General features: G+C 37.0%; 1 protein-coding gene across 1 annotated transcript in view; it reads right to left on the bottom strand.

Annotated features, from left to right (window-relative positions):
• The window catches only part of dvl1b (dishevelled segment polarity protein 1b), a 46,240-nt gene extending 27,789 nt beyond the window's left edge, over positions 1-18,451 (bottom strand). The window contains exon 1 of the mRNA XM_067388153.1: positions 18,049-18,451. Within this exon, the coding sequence (XP_067244254.1) occupies positions 18,049-18,341 (293 nt within the window). The 5' untranslated portion in view covers positions 18,342-18,451. The remainder of the gene's footprint in view (positions 1-18,048) is intronic.

Here is an 18,451-nt window from a genome sequence, read left to right as displayed (position 1 = left end):
TCTTCAGAAGACTTGGATTAAATTGCTCAATACATACATGGGGTACGTAAGTATTCAGACCCCCTTAAATTTTTCACTCTTATTGCAGCCATTTGCTAAAATCATTCAAGTTCATTTTTTTCCTCATTAATATACACACAGCACCCCATATTGACAGAAAAACACAGAATTGTTGACATTTTTGCAGATTTATTAAAAAAGAAAAACTGAAATATCACATGGTCCTAAGTATTCAGACCCTTTGCTTAGTATTTAGTAGAAGCACCCTGTTGATCTAATACGGCCACAAGTCTTTTTCACACCTGGATTTGGGGATTCTCTGCCATTCCTCCTTGCAGATCCTCTCCAGTTCTGTCAGGTTGGATGGTAAACGTTGGTGGACAGCCATTTTTAGGTCTCTCCAGAGATGCTCAATTGGGTTTAAGTCAGGGTTCTGGCTGGGCCATTCAAGAACAGTCACGGAGTTGTTGTGAAGCCACTCCTTTGTTATTTTAGCTGTGTGCTTAGGGTCATTGTCTTGTTGGAAGGTAAACCTTTGGCCCAGTCTGAGGTCCTGAGCACTCTGGAGAAGGTTTTCATCCAGGATATCCCTGTACTTGGCCGCATTCATCTTTCCCTCGATTGCAACCAGTCATCCTGTCCCTGCAGCTGAAAAACACCCCCACAGCATGATGCTGCCACCACCATGCTTCACTGTTGGGACTGTATTGGACGGGTGATGAGCAGTGCCTGGTTTTCTCCAGACATACCGCTTAGAATTAAGGCCAAAAAGTTCTATCTTGTTCTCATCAAACCAGAGAATCTTATTTCTCACCATCTTGGCAAACTCCATGCGGGCTTTCATGTGTCTTGCACTGAGGAGAGGCTTCCGTCGGGCCACTGTGCCATAAAGCCCCGACTGGTGGACTGCAGTGATGGTTGAATTTCTACAACTTTCTCCCATCTCCCGACTGCATCTCTGGAGCTCAGCCACATTGATCTTTGGGTTCTTCTTTACCTCTCTCACCAAGGCTCTTCTCCCCCGATAGCTCAGTTTGGCCGGACAGCCAGCTCTAGGAAGGGTTCTGGTCATCCCAAACATCTTCCATTTAAGGATTATGGAGGCCACTGTGCTCTTAGAAACCTTAAGTGCAGCAGAAATTTTTTTGTAACCTTGGCCAGATCTGTGCCTTGCCACAATTCTGTCTCTGAGCTCTTTAGGCAGTTCATTTGACCACATGATTCTCATTTGCTCTGACATGCACTGTGAGCTGTAAGGTCTTATATAGACAGGTGTGTGGCTTTCCTAATCAAGTCCGAATCAGTATAATCAGTATAACTGAATACTTAGGAACATGTGATATTTCATTTTTTCTTTTTTAATAAATCTGCAAAAATGTCAACAATTCTGTGTTTTTTCTGTCAATATGGGGTGCTGTGTGTACATTAATGAGGGATAAAAAAAATGAACTTAAATGATTTTAGCAAATGGCTGCAATATAACAAAAGAGTGAAAAATTTAAGGGGTCTGAATACTTTCCGTACCCACTGTATATATTTATTTTACAATCTCTTTACAAATGTGAACAGAATTTTTAATGAATTTTGGGTGAATTGACTTTCAGTGGAGGGACAGAAATCGCTTAGATTTTATTAAAAATAGCTTTATTTGTCTTTTAAATATGAATGAAAGTCTTATGGGTTTGGATCAACATGAGGGTGAGTACTGACGACAATTTTAATTTTTGGGTGAACTATCCATTTAAATGAATTTATGTGCAGTCCACAAAGCCATCTTATGGCTCAAAAAGACTTGCCCTGCGTCCCAATGTCCATACTATCCATCCTAAATAGTATGTAAAATTAAAATAAGTGTGTCCCAAAGCATAGTATGTTGAAAAGAGTTTGCCAAAAATCCCCAGATGGTCTACTATTTCCAGTAGATTTTCAAAATGTGGATCCGTGCACACTATAAAGTCTAATTTGCCCACAACCCATTGCGCTTTGGATGAGGATTCAGTTCAGAACAACAAATACAAGTAAAAAGTGTGAAAAAAACCTACAGAACATGTCAGATATGCATGGCCGACGGTGAGAGGTTTGAATGACAAATAATCAGCTTAACCTTATAAAAAAAATATTTATTTAATGTTAATTATGTTATATTTCATCTGCAATAACAATGTGGACTTATTAAAGGTGCCCTAGATTCAAAAATTGAATTTACCTCGGCATAGTTAAATAACAAGAGTTCAGTACATGGAAAAGACATACAGTGAGTCTCAAACTCCATTGTTTCCTCCTTCTTATATAAATCTCATTTGTTTAAAAGACCTCAGAAGAACAGGCGAATCTCAACATAACACCGACTGTTACTTAACAGTCAGGGTGTACGCCCCCAATATTTGCATATGCCAGCCCATGATTGAGGCATTACACAAGGGCAGCCAGTAACGTCTGGATGTGCACAGCAGAATCATTAGACTAGGTAAGCAAGCAAGGACAATAGCGAAAAATGGCAGATGGAGCAATAATAACTGACATGATCCATGATATCATGATATTTTTAGTGATATTTGTAAACTGGTTAAAGTTACCATTGTTTCTTATTGTATTCACGGAGACAAGAGCCATTGTTATTTTCATTTTTAAACACTTGCAGTCTGTAAAATTCATAAACACAACTTCATTCTTTATAAATCTCTCCAACAGTGTAGCATTAGCCGTTAGCCACGGATCACAGCCTCAAATTCATTCAGAATCAAATGTAAGCATACAAATAAATACAATACTCACATAATCCGACGCATGCATACAGTATGCATGACGAACACTTTGTAAAGATCCATTTGAGGGTTATATCTTTTAAAAAAAAAGTTCTAGGGCAGCTTTAAAGATCCGATTAGTCATTAACTTTTAAATGCATCATTGTGCAGTAATATGAGGAGAGCTCTCTGCATGAAAGACCCGCGACTGCAGATCAACGTGCTACTGCATTTCTCTCTGATATGGTAAATTAGCTAAATGAAATGTGGAGGATTTAAGATGACTGACAGGCCAGTTTACGGTGACAGAATGCGACAGAGAGCAAAGACGCAATTGTATGATGTGACAGTATGTCCCAAAGCTTGTCTACTCTTTTGCTACACACTCAAAAGTACGTACTTTTTGTTCACAAAAAGAGTACATACTTTTATGGCGTAGTATAAGTAGGCAAATTGGAACGCAGCATAGGAATACACCTTTGAGTCTGAAAAAAGCCTGTTTGTCAAGGAAAAATATTAAAATATGTAAATGAAAATGATCAATGTGAGTGTCTGTTCAGCTAATCTGTACTTTGCAAATGAAATTCTCCTCATCTCACGAAAAAGCAAATATATCAGAATCTACAGATACAGAAGGGGCATTTTAACATCGATGAGAAATGTATGCAAACTGAATGAACTAGTGTTTGAATTGGTCTAGTCCTTTGATTTAGACATGGTAGTCACAAGTTACTGAACACTGAATGTCTTAATGAAAGGTCAATAATTCACAGTATAACAATTTGTGAGGATGATGTTCCAAAGAAAATGCTTAAAAAGAAAACAGCAAGTTCAGAATGTAATAATCATTGTCAGAGTGCTTATAACCTTCTTACACACAAAGAATAGTTTATTGTCACATGTCGCGGTATACCAATATCCAGGCTTGTTTATGAAGGCACATTCCCCATCCAAGTTGAAATATCTGGTTTGGGTCTCATCCACCCACTTCCATGATGAAAATATGCTCATAAGTCCTACCCAAGAGAGCTGGTTGGCAGAACCACTGAGATTCTTTAGATCATTCATATCTGAGGCTACAAAGAGTTGTCCAGAATTACTTAGACAATATCTTCTTGCATTAAACAATGTAATTTTCTCTTTCACATGGATGATTTCCTTTAATAGTCCTGGAATGGGCCTATCGGTAGACCTATGGAGCGCCAGTAGTAAGGAAGGATTTATCAAGAGTTGTATTTGTTAACATTAGTTAATGTACTGTGAAGTAACATGAACAAACTAAGAACAGCTGTGTTTTTATTAACTTTTGTTTTAGGTTAACAAAAATTAACAAATAAGATGCTTGAACACACATGCAAGATCCAGACAGGCGAAACAGAATATTTTTGTAAGTTGGATTCATAAAGACTTCACTTGTTTCTGAAAGAATGATTCAGTGATAGATACATTAAGAGTAATTTGTTGCCACCTAGTGGCGTAACAATGCAATCGATACAGTCGTTATTTGAAGTCCAGTTACTCACAGAAGGTGATTTATTCTATTTTGATCAGTAACATCAGATTTTGAGCATCTGTAATAAACTAATCTATACTTCTGTGATAATTGAATATTTGAAACAGAAATAATGATACTATGTGTTTGAAAAGATTGCTTACATCTAAACATGACAACTGCTGTCTCTAGATTAGCAACAGCGCAAACTCAGATTTGAATGTCGCAATTTTATTTTTGTCAAAGGTTTAATATACGGGCAAATTGTTGTAATTTAGGAGTTTGATTATGATGTGGGTGATGAAATCAAGAATGCAATCTTTTAAAGATTTATTGTGCAGCTTTGTGCATCTGTCTCTATTGATACCTGACATATATGAGTATCGCAAGGGCTTTTCAGTTAATTCATTGCTCTAATATTCATGAGGTAAGACATTACTATTAAAGGATACGCCCCCCGCACTTCACCCATCCATCACAACAGAACTGTTTTCGGAACTGAAACGTAGAAATCTTGCACGGTTCCGGTTCTTTTAAAAAAAAACACAATAATTGGTTCTCGGTTCTTAACCCTAGTGAGGAGAGCAGTCAGGAAGAAAGTGATGAAGACAACTTGTAGGTTAAGAGTGTTGCGTAAAGTGTGAGTACCAAGCAGCATCTCCAGGTGCTCCTTTGAGAACCAGACCAAAAAATGTATGTGCACCCCTGTATATAGTGCTTTATACAATCCAGATTGCTTCAAAGCAGTTTTACAGTGATAACAGGAAAATGATTCAATGATGCAAACAGAGTTCATTTCGGCTGTACAGCAGCTCTAAAAGAAAATAGTGTCATTGTTCATCTCAAGTCAGTTCAGTGTAGATTCAGCTCCGCTGTGAAGATCATCAATTAATAAATTAGTTCATTTCCTCTATAAAGGAATGCTGCAGAAAACAGTGATGTCATCAGCCAGCTCAGTTCAGTTCTCATTCAATAGTGTCAGTGCAGTCAAATCAATAATATTGTTGAATATTCAGTGTCCCCAACTAAGCAAGCTAGAGGCAACAGTGGAAAGAAACCCAAACTCCATCAGGTGACAGAATGGAGAAAAAAACTTAAACTAATTGAATTAATTAAATCTTTAGTACATTTTCACTTTTACAAAACATTAATATTTTTCAACTATGAAATTCTAGTGCCACTATCTATTAGCAGATACAGAACAGTTTACTACCCATATTCATTAGGAAACATTAAGAACTGATCCCAACCACTAAAACTCAAGAGTAACAAGTAGCACACATTTCAGCCAAGCATTTAGCTAACTTTACAGAGTCTGGCAAACTTGTTATCCAAAAACAATCCATCATGCAAAAAAAAAAAAAAAAAGAAAAGGAGAAACTACATTTGATAAATCTCTCATGTTACAGCATTTCAGCAGGTTTTCGGGTCCTTCTTTACCTCAAGTCACTTCTGGAAACAGAGAAATTCCAGTCTCTCCTCACACGGTCTGGCCTCCCACTTCCCATTTGCTACACTGAGGGCACCACAGCGTCGAGCGACTGGGCACTGTACGTTTTCGCCATTTACCCAGTTCTCATACTGTACATTATCCCCATACACCCAGATCCAACTACCCACCAGAAAGTTCAGCCCAATCCATACATAATCACTCTGAACATCGTTAACCTTATTCTCCGCCGTATGCTGTTCCATAACTGATGCCACACTGGCCAAGTCCACATATCTGTCTCTACAGTGTTTCAAGGCTTCGATCCACGATTTGGGTTCTGACACCAGGATCATAGAGCGCACTTTGGCCATACAAAAGAAAGGGAGTAGATTTAGACACGTCTCATCAAACATCTCACCATTCTTTAAAGCTCCACAAGCTTGTTTGTCTGGTGAAATCATTCTGCTCTTGGAATCTAGATTATTAGGTTGCATTCTGTTCCAAAATTGGATCTTTGATTGGCTACCAACCCAAATCCAAGGGTTATTATACAATCCAATCCAATAATAAAGACCATCCACGAAAAAGCTTTGTATGTCATGCATATACACCACTAGTGCAATCAATTCTGCTTGGGTTTTCACCATGACTAGGCTCATGCTCAACAGCTTGCAGTGCGTCTGAGCTTCTTTCCAGATTTTATATTCATTGACCAGCATGAATTCAGGGATACTGTTAACTTGTCTAAAGCAGACAAAAGGGTGTTCCTCAAAGCAAACACGGTCATGCCAGAATCCTTTCCAATCGATCACTGCACAAAACAAACTGTTTAACCACTGGGAGTATGCGACAGGCTCGTTGTCTCCAACCCACCTCCAGGTTTCTGTCAAAGGAGTATCTTCTTTAACTGTAGCTAGACCAATCCAGGCCAAACTATTATCTAGCACTCTGCAAATAAATTTGTTGTCCACATCATTACGTATAATCGCAAGACCAGCGTGATCTGTTTCGCACTGTTGTTTTGCCTCGAGCCAAGTTTTTTTTTCTTTGACTAAGACCCAATCTCCGGAAACATTCTTACACACAAAGAATAGTTTAGTGTCACATTTTTTGGTATAAAACCAGTGTCCAGCCATGTTCATTGAGGCACACTCTCCATACCAGTTGAAATAATTTGATTTGGTCTCATCCACCCAGTACCAAGCTGAGGAAATCTTATAAAGTCCCATCCAAGAGAGCTGGCTGGCAGAACCACTCAGATTCTTCAACTCGTTCTTATCTGAGGCTACAAACAGTTGTCCAGAATTATTTAGGCAATACATACATGCATCACTCCAATTCATCATCATCTTCACATGGATGATTTCTTTCACCAATCCTGGAACGGGTCTATCGGCAGACGTATAGAGTGCCAGTAGCAGGAAGTTAAGAAGCCCAAACATCTCCATGGTAATTTTTTTAACTACAGAATGAAAAAGGTACTACACAACAGGTGATACAGCTATGAGCCTTTGCCAATTCAAGCATGTGTATCTGACAGAAGAAAGTGCTAGTCTGAGAAAAGTGTGCATGTATTTGAATGAAAAGGTTGGTGTGGCATATGTTGAGCTAATCTGCACTTTGCAATGGAAATTCTCCCCATCTCACGAGAAAGCCTTCCTTTTCTCTAATTTAATTTGGCTGAGCTTTGCTCAGATTCTCATAATATAATCTATGGATAGCTAACCACATTAAAGGGATAGTTCACCCAAAAATGAAAATTTGATATTTATCTGCTTACCCCCAGGGCATCCAAGATGTAGGTGACTTTGTTTCTTCAGTAGAACAGAAATTATGATTTTTAACTCCAACCGCTGCCATCTGTCAGCCAAATAATAAGAGTGAATGGTCACACAATCTATAAGAGTCAATAAACATGCACAGACGAATCCAAATTAAACCCTGCAGCTCGTGACGGCACATTGATGTCCTAAGACATGAAACGGTCGGTTTGTGTGAGAAAACGAACAGTATTTATATAATTTTTTACCTCTAATACACCACTATGTCCAACTGCGTTCAGCATTCGCTTAGTGAGGTCTGATCGTGCTCTGACAACGGAAGTGATGTCTGGCACTCATTGAAGTATTCGTCTGTGCATGTTTATTGACTCTTATAAACTGTGTGACCATTCACTCGCATTATAAGACTGACAGACATCAACGGTTGGAGTTAAAAATCATAATTTCTGTTCTACTGAAGAAACAAAGTCACCTACATCTTGGATGCCCTAGGGGTAAGCAGATAAACATCAAATTTTCATTTTTGGGTGAACTATCCCTTTAATAAAATCCACAAAATTTAAAGAATGTTGGATACTTCTCGAATGCGCAGATGTCACTGGCCCCGTAAAACACTTCACTTTTTTTTTTATTCAGCGTCTCAAACCAGAAGCAATATTTGATGTGTTACTGCTCATACTTTGAAACACTTCTCACATTTTAAATAGTTAACCCTGGGTCAATCTAAACCCCAGGTAAATGGAACCCTGGGTTAATCATATTTCATGTTTCACACTGCTGCTCATACTTTACCTGGGGTTATCAATTACAACTGTAGGTACATAACATTTCACATTGTACATTCCTAAACCCGGTATTAATGTTCTTATTTGCATATTTGCAGTGTCGACATTCACGATTGGATAAATTCAAAATTACAAGTGTGAAACAAGGGTTTGGAATGATGATAACCCAGGATTAAGTGCCATATAAAAAGCCTTATAATTTAATTTCTGCTGACACCACTGGTACATTTTTCCAACATTTTACATCTGCCCAAAAAGTAGTAGTATATGCTTGGACAGTGCAGTGTACCAACAGAAGTGGTACAGTATATTTGCAGCACTGAGGAGTGGAATACTAAGAGGCGGGATGTCATTCTTGTGTCATTCATGACAAAAGTAAGTACTTCTAAATCATTCCAGGAGCCAGGAAGTGCTGGTGTGTGCCATGTATCAGTCAGCCACAATACAGGCATCTTTATGTGTACTCAACCAACGCTGGTAGACAGCATCACTTTAAGGAAGAAGACATTAAAAGGATAAATAATGACTTACAAAGCTTTGTAGATGTATATTTTTAAAATACAAAAGTAAAATAAAGGTATTGCAAATAGCCAAACAAGTATTATCTAAATAGCCATGTTTTCCTTATTCTTCATAATGTTATATTTTGACTCTCAGAAATCAAGTTTGACATTATTATTTTTATGTGAATAAATAAAAGGTACATTTCTAGTTTACTATTTTTTCTTCAGACAGTCCAATACATCAGATGTATGCAAATACAATACGTCAGATGTATGCAAACTGGCCCACATTTCATTTTCAACCACTGAAATTCGGTAAAATTCAACAATTGGCACAAGGAGCCACATTGGCATCCCCATATCACTGGGACGGAACCATATGGCCTCAAAAAGAAGATTCAAAAAGAAAAGTTTAAGAACCAGAATCTAAAAGGATACTGAGATATCTACTTCTTGAGTTACATGTACTAACACTTTGGAAAAAGAACATGAAAAGTTATTTTTCTTATTTGTGAACTGTCCTCATTGGTATATAATGCAACAAGAATTGCTTAAAGTCAACAGATATGACTAATTTTTACCTACCTATTGTTACATGTTTGGTCGGTGTCTCCGTGACCTAGTTTCTCCCCTGTCAGTCTAATTAGTAATGTCATTCACCTGTGCTTTGTTAATCACTCCTCATTTGCTCCAGTATATATTCTCTGTGTCTTTCAGTTCTTTTTCAGATCTCGTCAATGTGTACGTGTGTGACTGTGTTTGTTAAGAGTTTCCTGAGATTCATCATTAAAGATCCTGTTTTTCTGTTACTCCTCATCTTCGTGAGCTTCATCTTATACATTATGTGACACCTATCTCTGTATAAAAATAAAATAATGGTGCTGCCATATTTAAAAGTCATTTTTCCTGCTAAAATCTAAATCTCAGGAGAAAATCTTCATTTTGACATTTAATATTTTGGCTTTCTTCTTCATTAGTATTTCTTTCAAATATTTAGCTTTAAGAATTTTGGCTAAATGGACATGGAATGACCCATTCAGAAGTTTATCTAGAATGCATAAAGTTCTTTATATTTCAGAAGTCTATGTGGCAACATGTTTGTGATCAATTACTAGTTGACATCCTCATAACACACAAAACAAGCTTTTTTTTTGTTTTAAATTACAAAGTTAAAAAGGTACTGCGTAATAGGAATAAGCCACCTGTGAGTCTTTACCAACTCACGCATCTGTGTATTTGTCAGAAAAAAAGTATTTACCTAAGAAAATAGAGCATGTACTGTATTTAAATGAAAAGCTTGAGGGGATGTTGGTACCAGCTCAGCTAATCTTTATTTTGCTATGGAAATTCTCATTTCATGAAAAAGGAAAGTTTTGTGATAAATAGAGTACATGAAATTTATCTGAAAAAAATAAAGAGATATGGAGGAATTTAACGTCAATGTAGTAGCAAGATGCCCAAACTAAGACAAGAACTGATGCCACATTAACTAGTCTTAAAATTCATTTGCATGATGTCATAGTGTTTCAATAGGAAAGTTTAAATTTTCTGTTGAAACAAATGGTATTCAAATATTTGAGCCATTAAATGCAAAGAAAATATTAAAGGCATAGTTCACCCCAAACAAAATGAAATATGATGATGATTAAGAAATTTGATTTACACTACTTCAAGTGATTTGTTATATTTTTCAAAATATCAAGTCAGATGTATAACATAGGTGTAAGAGGCCTGAGTTCAGTTATAAAATAAAATGCAATAGATTTATGGAATTTCACTTTTTCATACACACACACACAAAAAAAACACTCCACAATTTCAGTTCTGAGATATCTGTAAAATGCACCATTACCATGTGCATACAAGTGTAAACAGTTGCCTCTTGTGCATGTAGGAAGCAGCAGTATTTAAAAATAAAAAAATAATGCAGAGTTTAACTGCACAATGCTGCTAAAAATTACAACAGAGCCAGCAAAGATTGTAGTTCAGTCTCCATGTAATTGTTTACACGGCCGTCAGCAGAGCGAAAACGTGGGCGGCCACACCATTGTTTTGGTTCGTTTATACTGAAACGCAACCCCGGCGTTTTTAAACTAAAATAGGCTCTGCAGTGTTTTTGAAAGTCTCCGTTTTCGAGAGAAAAAACAAGAGTAGTGTAAACGACAGGCGTAACCATAGAAAAGGTTATGCATTTTAAAATGAAAATGCACTAGTGAAATGCACTTAGTGGTGCAACAGATCACAAAACTCACGGTTTGGATCACATTACGGTTTTTGAGTCACGGGTCACTTTTCTATTAAACCCAAAAAAACTTGGCTTTCCATTTATTACGTTTTATTAAGTGTTAACAATGGGATTATGTTTTTTTGATAATCAATTAACATTGCTTTTGTCATTTTTTACAAGATGGACAGAATTTGTCAAAATTTCCGTTTTACTGAATGTCACTTTTGGTTATACTGAATGACGATAATTTCGAACAGTGCTAACAGGCTGATATCTAGCTGGCTAGCTAGTTAGCTTGCTAGCTAGCAAGCAAAAGGACAAACATTTTATATTTAGTACAGGTCTTTAAAATGTTACAACATTTTCCATGTTTTATAGCGGTTGTACCAAATGACTTGATGTTTCAGGACATGAGCAACTGAAAACATGAATTTTTCAAATTGTTAAAAGAGAGTTTGTTACTTTGCTTCACGACCATGTGGTCCTTTGCAGGTGTCTGAATGATTTCACATCCTGTCACATAATACTGACCGCATGACTTGATCCAAAATGGTCCCTTTATATTGGTTACTCCAAATGACATCAATGAAATTCATTTTTCTGGACATTCGTTCTCACAACAAAGCAACGACTTCCATACATAATTTTTATACCATTTTGCACTGTTGATATTTGATGTTATAAAATCATGCCAGAATAAAAAATATATACATTTATTACATTTTAAGATATTTTAATCACAAATGAAATAGCTGTGTTTGACTTTGGACAGTTAAACCGAATTTTGATGCTTCAAAATCTTTAAAATACCTTTATATGTAGCAAAATATAATTAAAACCTTTTGGATTCAGTAAAAAGAGATCTAGTTGTACTACTTTACATACTTTGGATGTCATATGTGTTTTTTTATTTTTTTTATTAAGGCCTTTGGACAAAAAAAATGGACCCGTCATGTCACTGACCCAAATACAATATAACAAAGTTACAAATAAAGTAAGGTCTAATAGGAATTATTAGTGAAAGCTTAAAAATCGTTTGAATGTGTAAATTGGCAAGACAAAACATGCAAATGATAAACTTTCTACGATGGTAAAACTTTGCAGTTAATCTGCAAATCACATGTGTGCCAAATCGTGGGGCCTGGTCCATACAGATCACGGTTATACCCCCCTACTCCTGTCTGCTGCTATTGTTGTCTACTGCTGCTGCTGCTACTCAGGGATGGGCAAAAATACATCAAAATGTATTTTAAAATAAAATACCAAATACCTTAATTGTAAATGTATCAAAATAAACTACAAAATACAGCAGCCACACCATGTATCAAAATAAACTACTGTATTTTTGTATTTTGAAAATACTACAAAATACTTTTACAAGGGAGCATGAAATTTATTCTCAAACCTTCCATCAGTTGGACTATTTGATCTATCCCTTCACCATTACACTGACTTAAAGGGATAGTTCACCCAAAAATGAAAATGTGATGTTTATCTGCTTACCCCCAGTACATCCAAGATGTAGGTGAATTTGTTTCTTCAGTTGAACGCAAATTATGATTTTTAACTCCAACCGCTGCCGTCTGTCAGTCAAATAATAGCAGTAGATGGGAACTTCAACTCTAACAGTAAATAAAACTTGCTTAGACAAATCAAAATTAAAACCTGCGGCTCATGATGACACATTAATGTCCTAAGACACGAAACGATCGGTTTGTGCGAGAAACGGAACATTATTTATATAATTTTTACCTCTAATACACCACTATGTCCAACTTCGTTCAGCTTCCTGTTAGTGAGGTCAAAAAACGCGTTGTGATGACGGAAGTGATGTCTCGCCCATATACTTCAATGAGCGCGAGACATCACTTCACGAAAGGCCAGATTTACTAAACGGGGCAAATTAGCGTGAGAGCGCAATTCCACAAATGTGTTGAAGGGAGTAGCATTTGCGCATGATCTGCTGACATGCAAATTAAAGAACACAGACATGGTCAGATCATTTACATAATGACTAATGCAATATATACCAACAACAATGCAAATTAGCAAATAAACAGAGCTGAAGCCTGATGCTAATGTTCTCATCAGGTGCGGGTCAACACAGGTGCAACTTAACATGTAATCTGACAAACACACATATACTGTATAATATAGTTTGCCAAGCTATGTTGGCCTATAGATATAGACAGGGATGGGCAGTATTTATGATACATGTATTTCAAATACGTATTTCAATACAAAATAGTATTTTGTAATTTGTATTTGATAGGGTTGATGAAAATGGTTTTGTATTTGGTATCAGAATACTTTAGTGTTTTGTATTTTTGCATTTTTAAAATACTGTAAAATACTTTGTAAGAAGTCTACATGATGACATCATAAAATTGCGGCCTCTGATTGGTGCCTACTCTATAGTTTGCAGAGACTTGTTGTGATCAGAACAGAAAATTGATCCATATGGAAGAAGGTGGTCAAGAAATGTGCAGGCTGCCAGCTTTCCATCAATTTTTAGCATAAATTGCTATAATTTTTAACAGTTCATGTAAAGTTTTGGTGTTCATTTTGGTAGCCTAGGCTTTATGTACCAATTTACATAATGTTCTTGAAAACTATTATACTGAGCAGCAGCCCCCTATATTTATGATTAGCAATCAAATGATTAATTGGTTAAAAACTAGTTGCTAAGAATACAGGTGCCGTCACTTGTCTTCTTATAAATGACTTGTTGTCATTGAGTCAGTGTTGCTGATGTAAAGTAGGCCCTTCGTTACCAAACATCAAGTAACTAAATTAGGATACAAGTCATTCACAAACATTAAACTGTTGGTTACTTTAAAACTAAACTTCATCTGGGAGATCACAGGGATATGTTCGGATAAGGTCTTACTCTGTGCAACATGACTGAAAGAAGCGGGAGCAGCGACTGTGGCATAATAAAATATCCACTGCTGTCAAGCTGTGTGTCGCACTCGCACTTGTCTCTCATTAGTAATGAGAGTCCTGTCCCGATTCTTTTCCACCAGCTGTAGACGTGAAGACAACACCTCCTATGATTCTGTGAAATCAAGGCGTCATCAGGCTACACCTTTGTTTTGAATTAGCGATCTTTACAGGCGAAAATGTACATATTGTGGCTTTAACAGATCAAATATTTCCATATCCCTGTGATCTCCCAGATGAAGTTTAGTATTAAAGTAACCAACAGTTTAATGTTTGTGAATGACTCATAATTGTATCCTAATTTAGTTACTTGGTGTTTGGTAACGAAGGGCCTACTTTGCATCAGCAACACTGACTCAATGACAACAAGTCATTCATAAGAAGACAAGTGACGGCACCTGTATTCATAGCAACTAGTTTTTAACCAATTAATCATTTGATTGCTAATCATAAATATCGAGGGCTGCTGCTCAGTATAATAGTTTTCAAGAACATTATGTAAATTGGTACTATTTACATAATGTTCTTGAAAACTATTTAGCCTAGGCTACCAAAACAAACACCAAAACTTTACATGAACTTTAAAAATTATAGCAATTCATGCTAAAAATTGATGGAAAGCTGGCAGCTTGCACGTTTCTTGACCACCTTCTTCCATATGGATCAATTTTCTGTTCTGATCACAACAAGTCTCTGCAAACTATAGAGTAGGCACCAATCAGAGGCCGCAATTTTATGATGTCATCATGTAGACTTCTTACAAAGTATTTTACAGTATTTTAAAAATACAAAAATACAAAACACTAAAGTATTCTGATACCAAATACAAAGCCATTTTCATCAACCCTATCAAATACAAATTACAAAATACTATTTTGTATTTGAAATAAATATTTTAAATACATGTATCATAAATACTGCCCATCCCTGCTGCTACTGCAGAGCAATATGGAGACTTGCTACTGCCAATTCATACAGTACACAGACACAGTGCTGCGATCATGTAAGCAAACTGCTGCTGCACAATTAAGGTACATTCACGTAATTCCTCGTAATTCCTGTAGTTACGAGATTCTAGGTTGTAAAAAGCGTTCATATCCTCATAGAACTCGTAATTACAGCTTGTACGCTGTACAGATGTACCACATGGCCACCTGACCGCTGTAGATTAATTTAGGCATTGATAGTGGTGCCTTATTCCATAATTCCCAGTCGAAGCACGTGAACAGCTCCGAATATAACGCCACGTGTTGTCATCTCAAGATTCCGCTAAATACGAGGTGGCGTGAATGCAGAATTAGCATGCATGATATTACCCATATCAATTTTTTACAGGTGGAGCTGGGGAAGGTGGAGGGTAGGGCTGGGTGATATATTGCATGTGATTGTCACGCGCATTTCGTCAGTAAAGCCGGTTCCCTGATTGCCGCTAAATCGCCATCACCTGCTTTCAAATGGAGCAGCATTTAATATACAGAGCCGTAGATCACTGATAAGCCACGCAATATCGCGTTCATTATCGAAGTCGATACATCTGCGATATGAACGCGATATTGCGTGGCTTATCAGTGATCTACGGCTCTGTCTATTAAATGCTGCTCAATTTGAAAGCAGGTGATGGCGATTTAGCGGCAATCAGGGAACCGGCTTTACTGACAAAATGCGCGTGACAATCGCATGCGATATATCGCCCAGCCCTAGTGGAGGGTTTCTGAAAGAGTGCTGAAAAGTATTTGAATGTTGAGCAGCAAGCTCAGTGAGAATGAGTTAGGGACATATCAGCCTGCACCCTCATAGAGTTTCCATGTCCCCTGAATGTGTCTGTGAAGTTTCAGCTCAAAATACCCCATAGATTTTTTTAAATTCATTTTTTTAACTGCCTATTTTGGGGCATCATTAAATATGCGCCGATTCAGCGTGCTTCCCCTTTAAATGCTCGCGCTCGACTCTATAATACATTGCATAAACAAAGTTAACACAGCTAATATAACACTCGAAATGGATCTTTACAAAGTGTTTGTCATGCAGCATAACGGATTTCGTAAGTATGGTATTTATATGGATGTTTACATTTGATTCTGAATGAGTTTGAGACTATGCTCCGTGGCTAAAGCTAACATTACACACTGTTGGAGAGATTTATAAAGAATGAAGTTGTGTTTATGAATTATACAGACTGCAAGTGTTTAATAATGAAAATAATGACAGCTCTTGTCTCCGTGAATACAGTAAGAAATGATGGTAACTTTAACCACATTTAACAGTACATTAGCAACATGCTAACGAAACATTTAGAAAGACAATTTACAAATATCACTAAAAATTAGGGCTGGGCGATGTATCGAATGCTTTTGTCACGCGCATTTCTTCAGTATCGATACATATCGATATTGAACGCGATATTGCGTGTCTTATTAGTGAACTACGGCTCTGTCTATTAAATGGCGCTCCATTTGAAAGCAGGTGATGCCGATTTAGCGGTAATCAGGGAACCGGCTTTACTGAAGAAATGTGCGTGACAAAAGCATTCGATACATCGCCCAGCCCTACTAAAAATATCATGATATCATGGATCATGTCAGTTATTATTGCTCCATCTGCCATTTTTCGCTGTTGTCCTTGCTTGCTTACCTAGTCTGATGATTGTCTAATGCCTTGAACATGGGCTAACAAAAGCAATCAGTATTACTTCATCATGCCTGATTAATGGTTTCAAAAAGAAAACAATGATTAACCCAAGTCTAATGTAAGCTCTGCAAGTGAAGACATAATGAGTAATAATCAACCACTTATAAAACAGTTTGTAAGCTAATGACCTTCTGTAAGCTAATGAGGATGGTGCATTCTGCTATAAACAGCCTGAGGCAACAGTCCTTGCAATGAATCTTTATCAGGATCTCAGTATACTGGTTTGAAGCAGCCCCAGAAATTTGACTGGAACTACAGAATAATATTTAAAATCACTAAGTCTTGTTAAGACCTCTGCAAAATATAGTATTTCACCTCTTAAAATAACCAACAAGCACAAATGTGCTGTAAAAAAAAAAAAAAAAAAAAAAAAAAGCATAAAATTCACTCTGAAAACCTGACCAGAAGCAGATCACATCTGCTGCTTCCAGTTACATTAAAACCAAAGCCAGTTCTATGAGTGAGTGCACATAAATGAAGCCAGATAGCTACTGTAAAAAACTGAGACTGATAGGCATCAAACTATATAATACAATAGTCCAAGGGGATGCACAATCTGTACTTCGGGGGATTTCGGTCTTTGACCTTCTCGACTTTATCCAACAATAAAAATAATGTTACTCATATAATGTTGACAATGTCATAATTTTGAATTGATATTTGATTAATCACAGTGAAAATATAACTATTATTAACAAATTTTAATTGATCTTCATATTCATATTTTAATTAAATCTTAATATTCAGTTGTTTATACAGAATTTGTTCATGCATTACAAAAAATAAGGTCATGAGGTCAAACATTTCATTTTCAGAATCATCTCTTTTCACTGACCATTTGTTGAAAAAAATAAATAAATAAAAAAAACACTTAAGCACTATTTTGTATCCTATTTGTGGACAGTGCCAGCTGTTCAATGAGGATGACAATCACATCAGACAGCTCTGGCAAGACTAGAGTGGATATGTTACTCATGGTCTGATGGTCTTAGCTGGTTTAAGATGGTCTCCAAGTCTGACCAGCTGAAAAATCACTCTAAGCCAGCCCTGACCAAGCTGAGAGACCAGCAGCTTATGATATTTTTTAGGTCGTAAAGCAGGATTTTATAAGCTGACAGAAAACCATGACACTGTTTGCCTGCTATTGGCAAGTGCCCGTTATTGCTGTCCTCTTGCTAAAGGTCAAACTTCGGTTACCATGCAAACAAACCAGTTCAAAATGCAAATCAAACAAGCAAAGATATGCATGTTGCACTATGGCATATTGGACAGCTGAGAGCATGACTGTATTCTGATGCTGGTCCCACAAAGGAGGAGATGATGCAGCCATCACAAATGACAGGCAGGTGCCAATGATGACAAATCATCTCTGCCACGATGACAGCTTCATTCGCATCAGGGACTGAATACAATGATTGAATAAATACATGACAATTCCCATCATCAGACTTACCCAAAATCTTGATCCATAGATTTAAAGAAGAATTTGTAGCTGTTAACCGGTCGGTTGCTGAGGACATTTTTGAAATCTGCCAAAGTTACCTTCTCTGGAGCCACTGACAGTTTCACCAAATAAGGAGTTTCCTCCTCATCTATATGGTAAATGATTTTAGTCTCCGCCATGAGAATATGGTGGGAACAATTGCCGGAGAACGGCGCGTGTTCCTGATGCTGCCTATACAGACGTGCGGCGACAATAAATAAAATGTCTAAAATAATGGATGCTAAATGAATACAATCACGCATTTAGCGTGACTGAAGCTGTGAATTAAGCGACTTTGTAACGATAATGATAAGAACACTGCCATTATGGAGGCCTGATAGATATCTATTGCAGCTCACTATGCGGAGGTTTT

The sequence above is a fragment of the Chanodichthys erythropterus genome, chromosome 6, assembly GCF_024489055.1.
Source record: "Chanodichthys erythropterus isolate Z2021 chromosome 6, ASM2448905v1, whole genome shotgun sequence".
Taxonomy (NCBI): domain Eukaryota; kingdom Metazoa; phylum Chordata; class Actinopteri; order Cypriniformes; family Xenocyprididae; genus Chanodichthys; species Chanodichthys erythropterus.
This window is presented reverse-complemented; position numbering and strand designations above follow the sequence as displayed.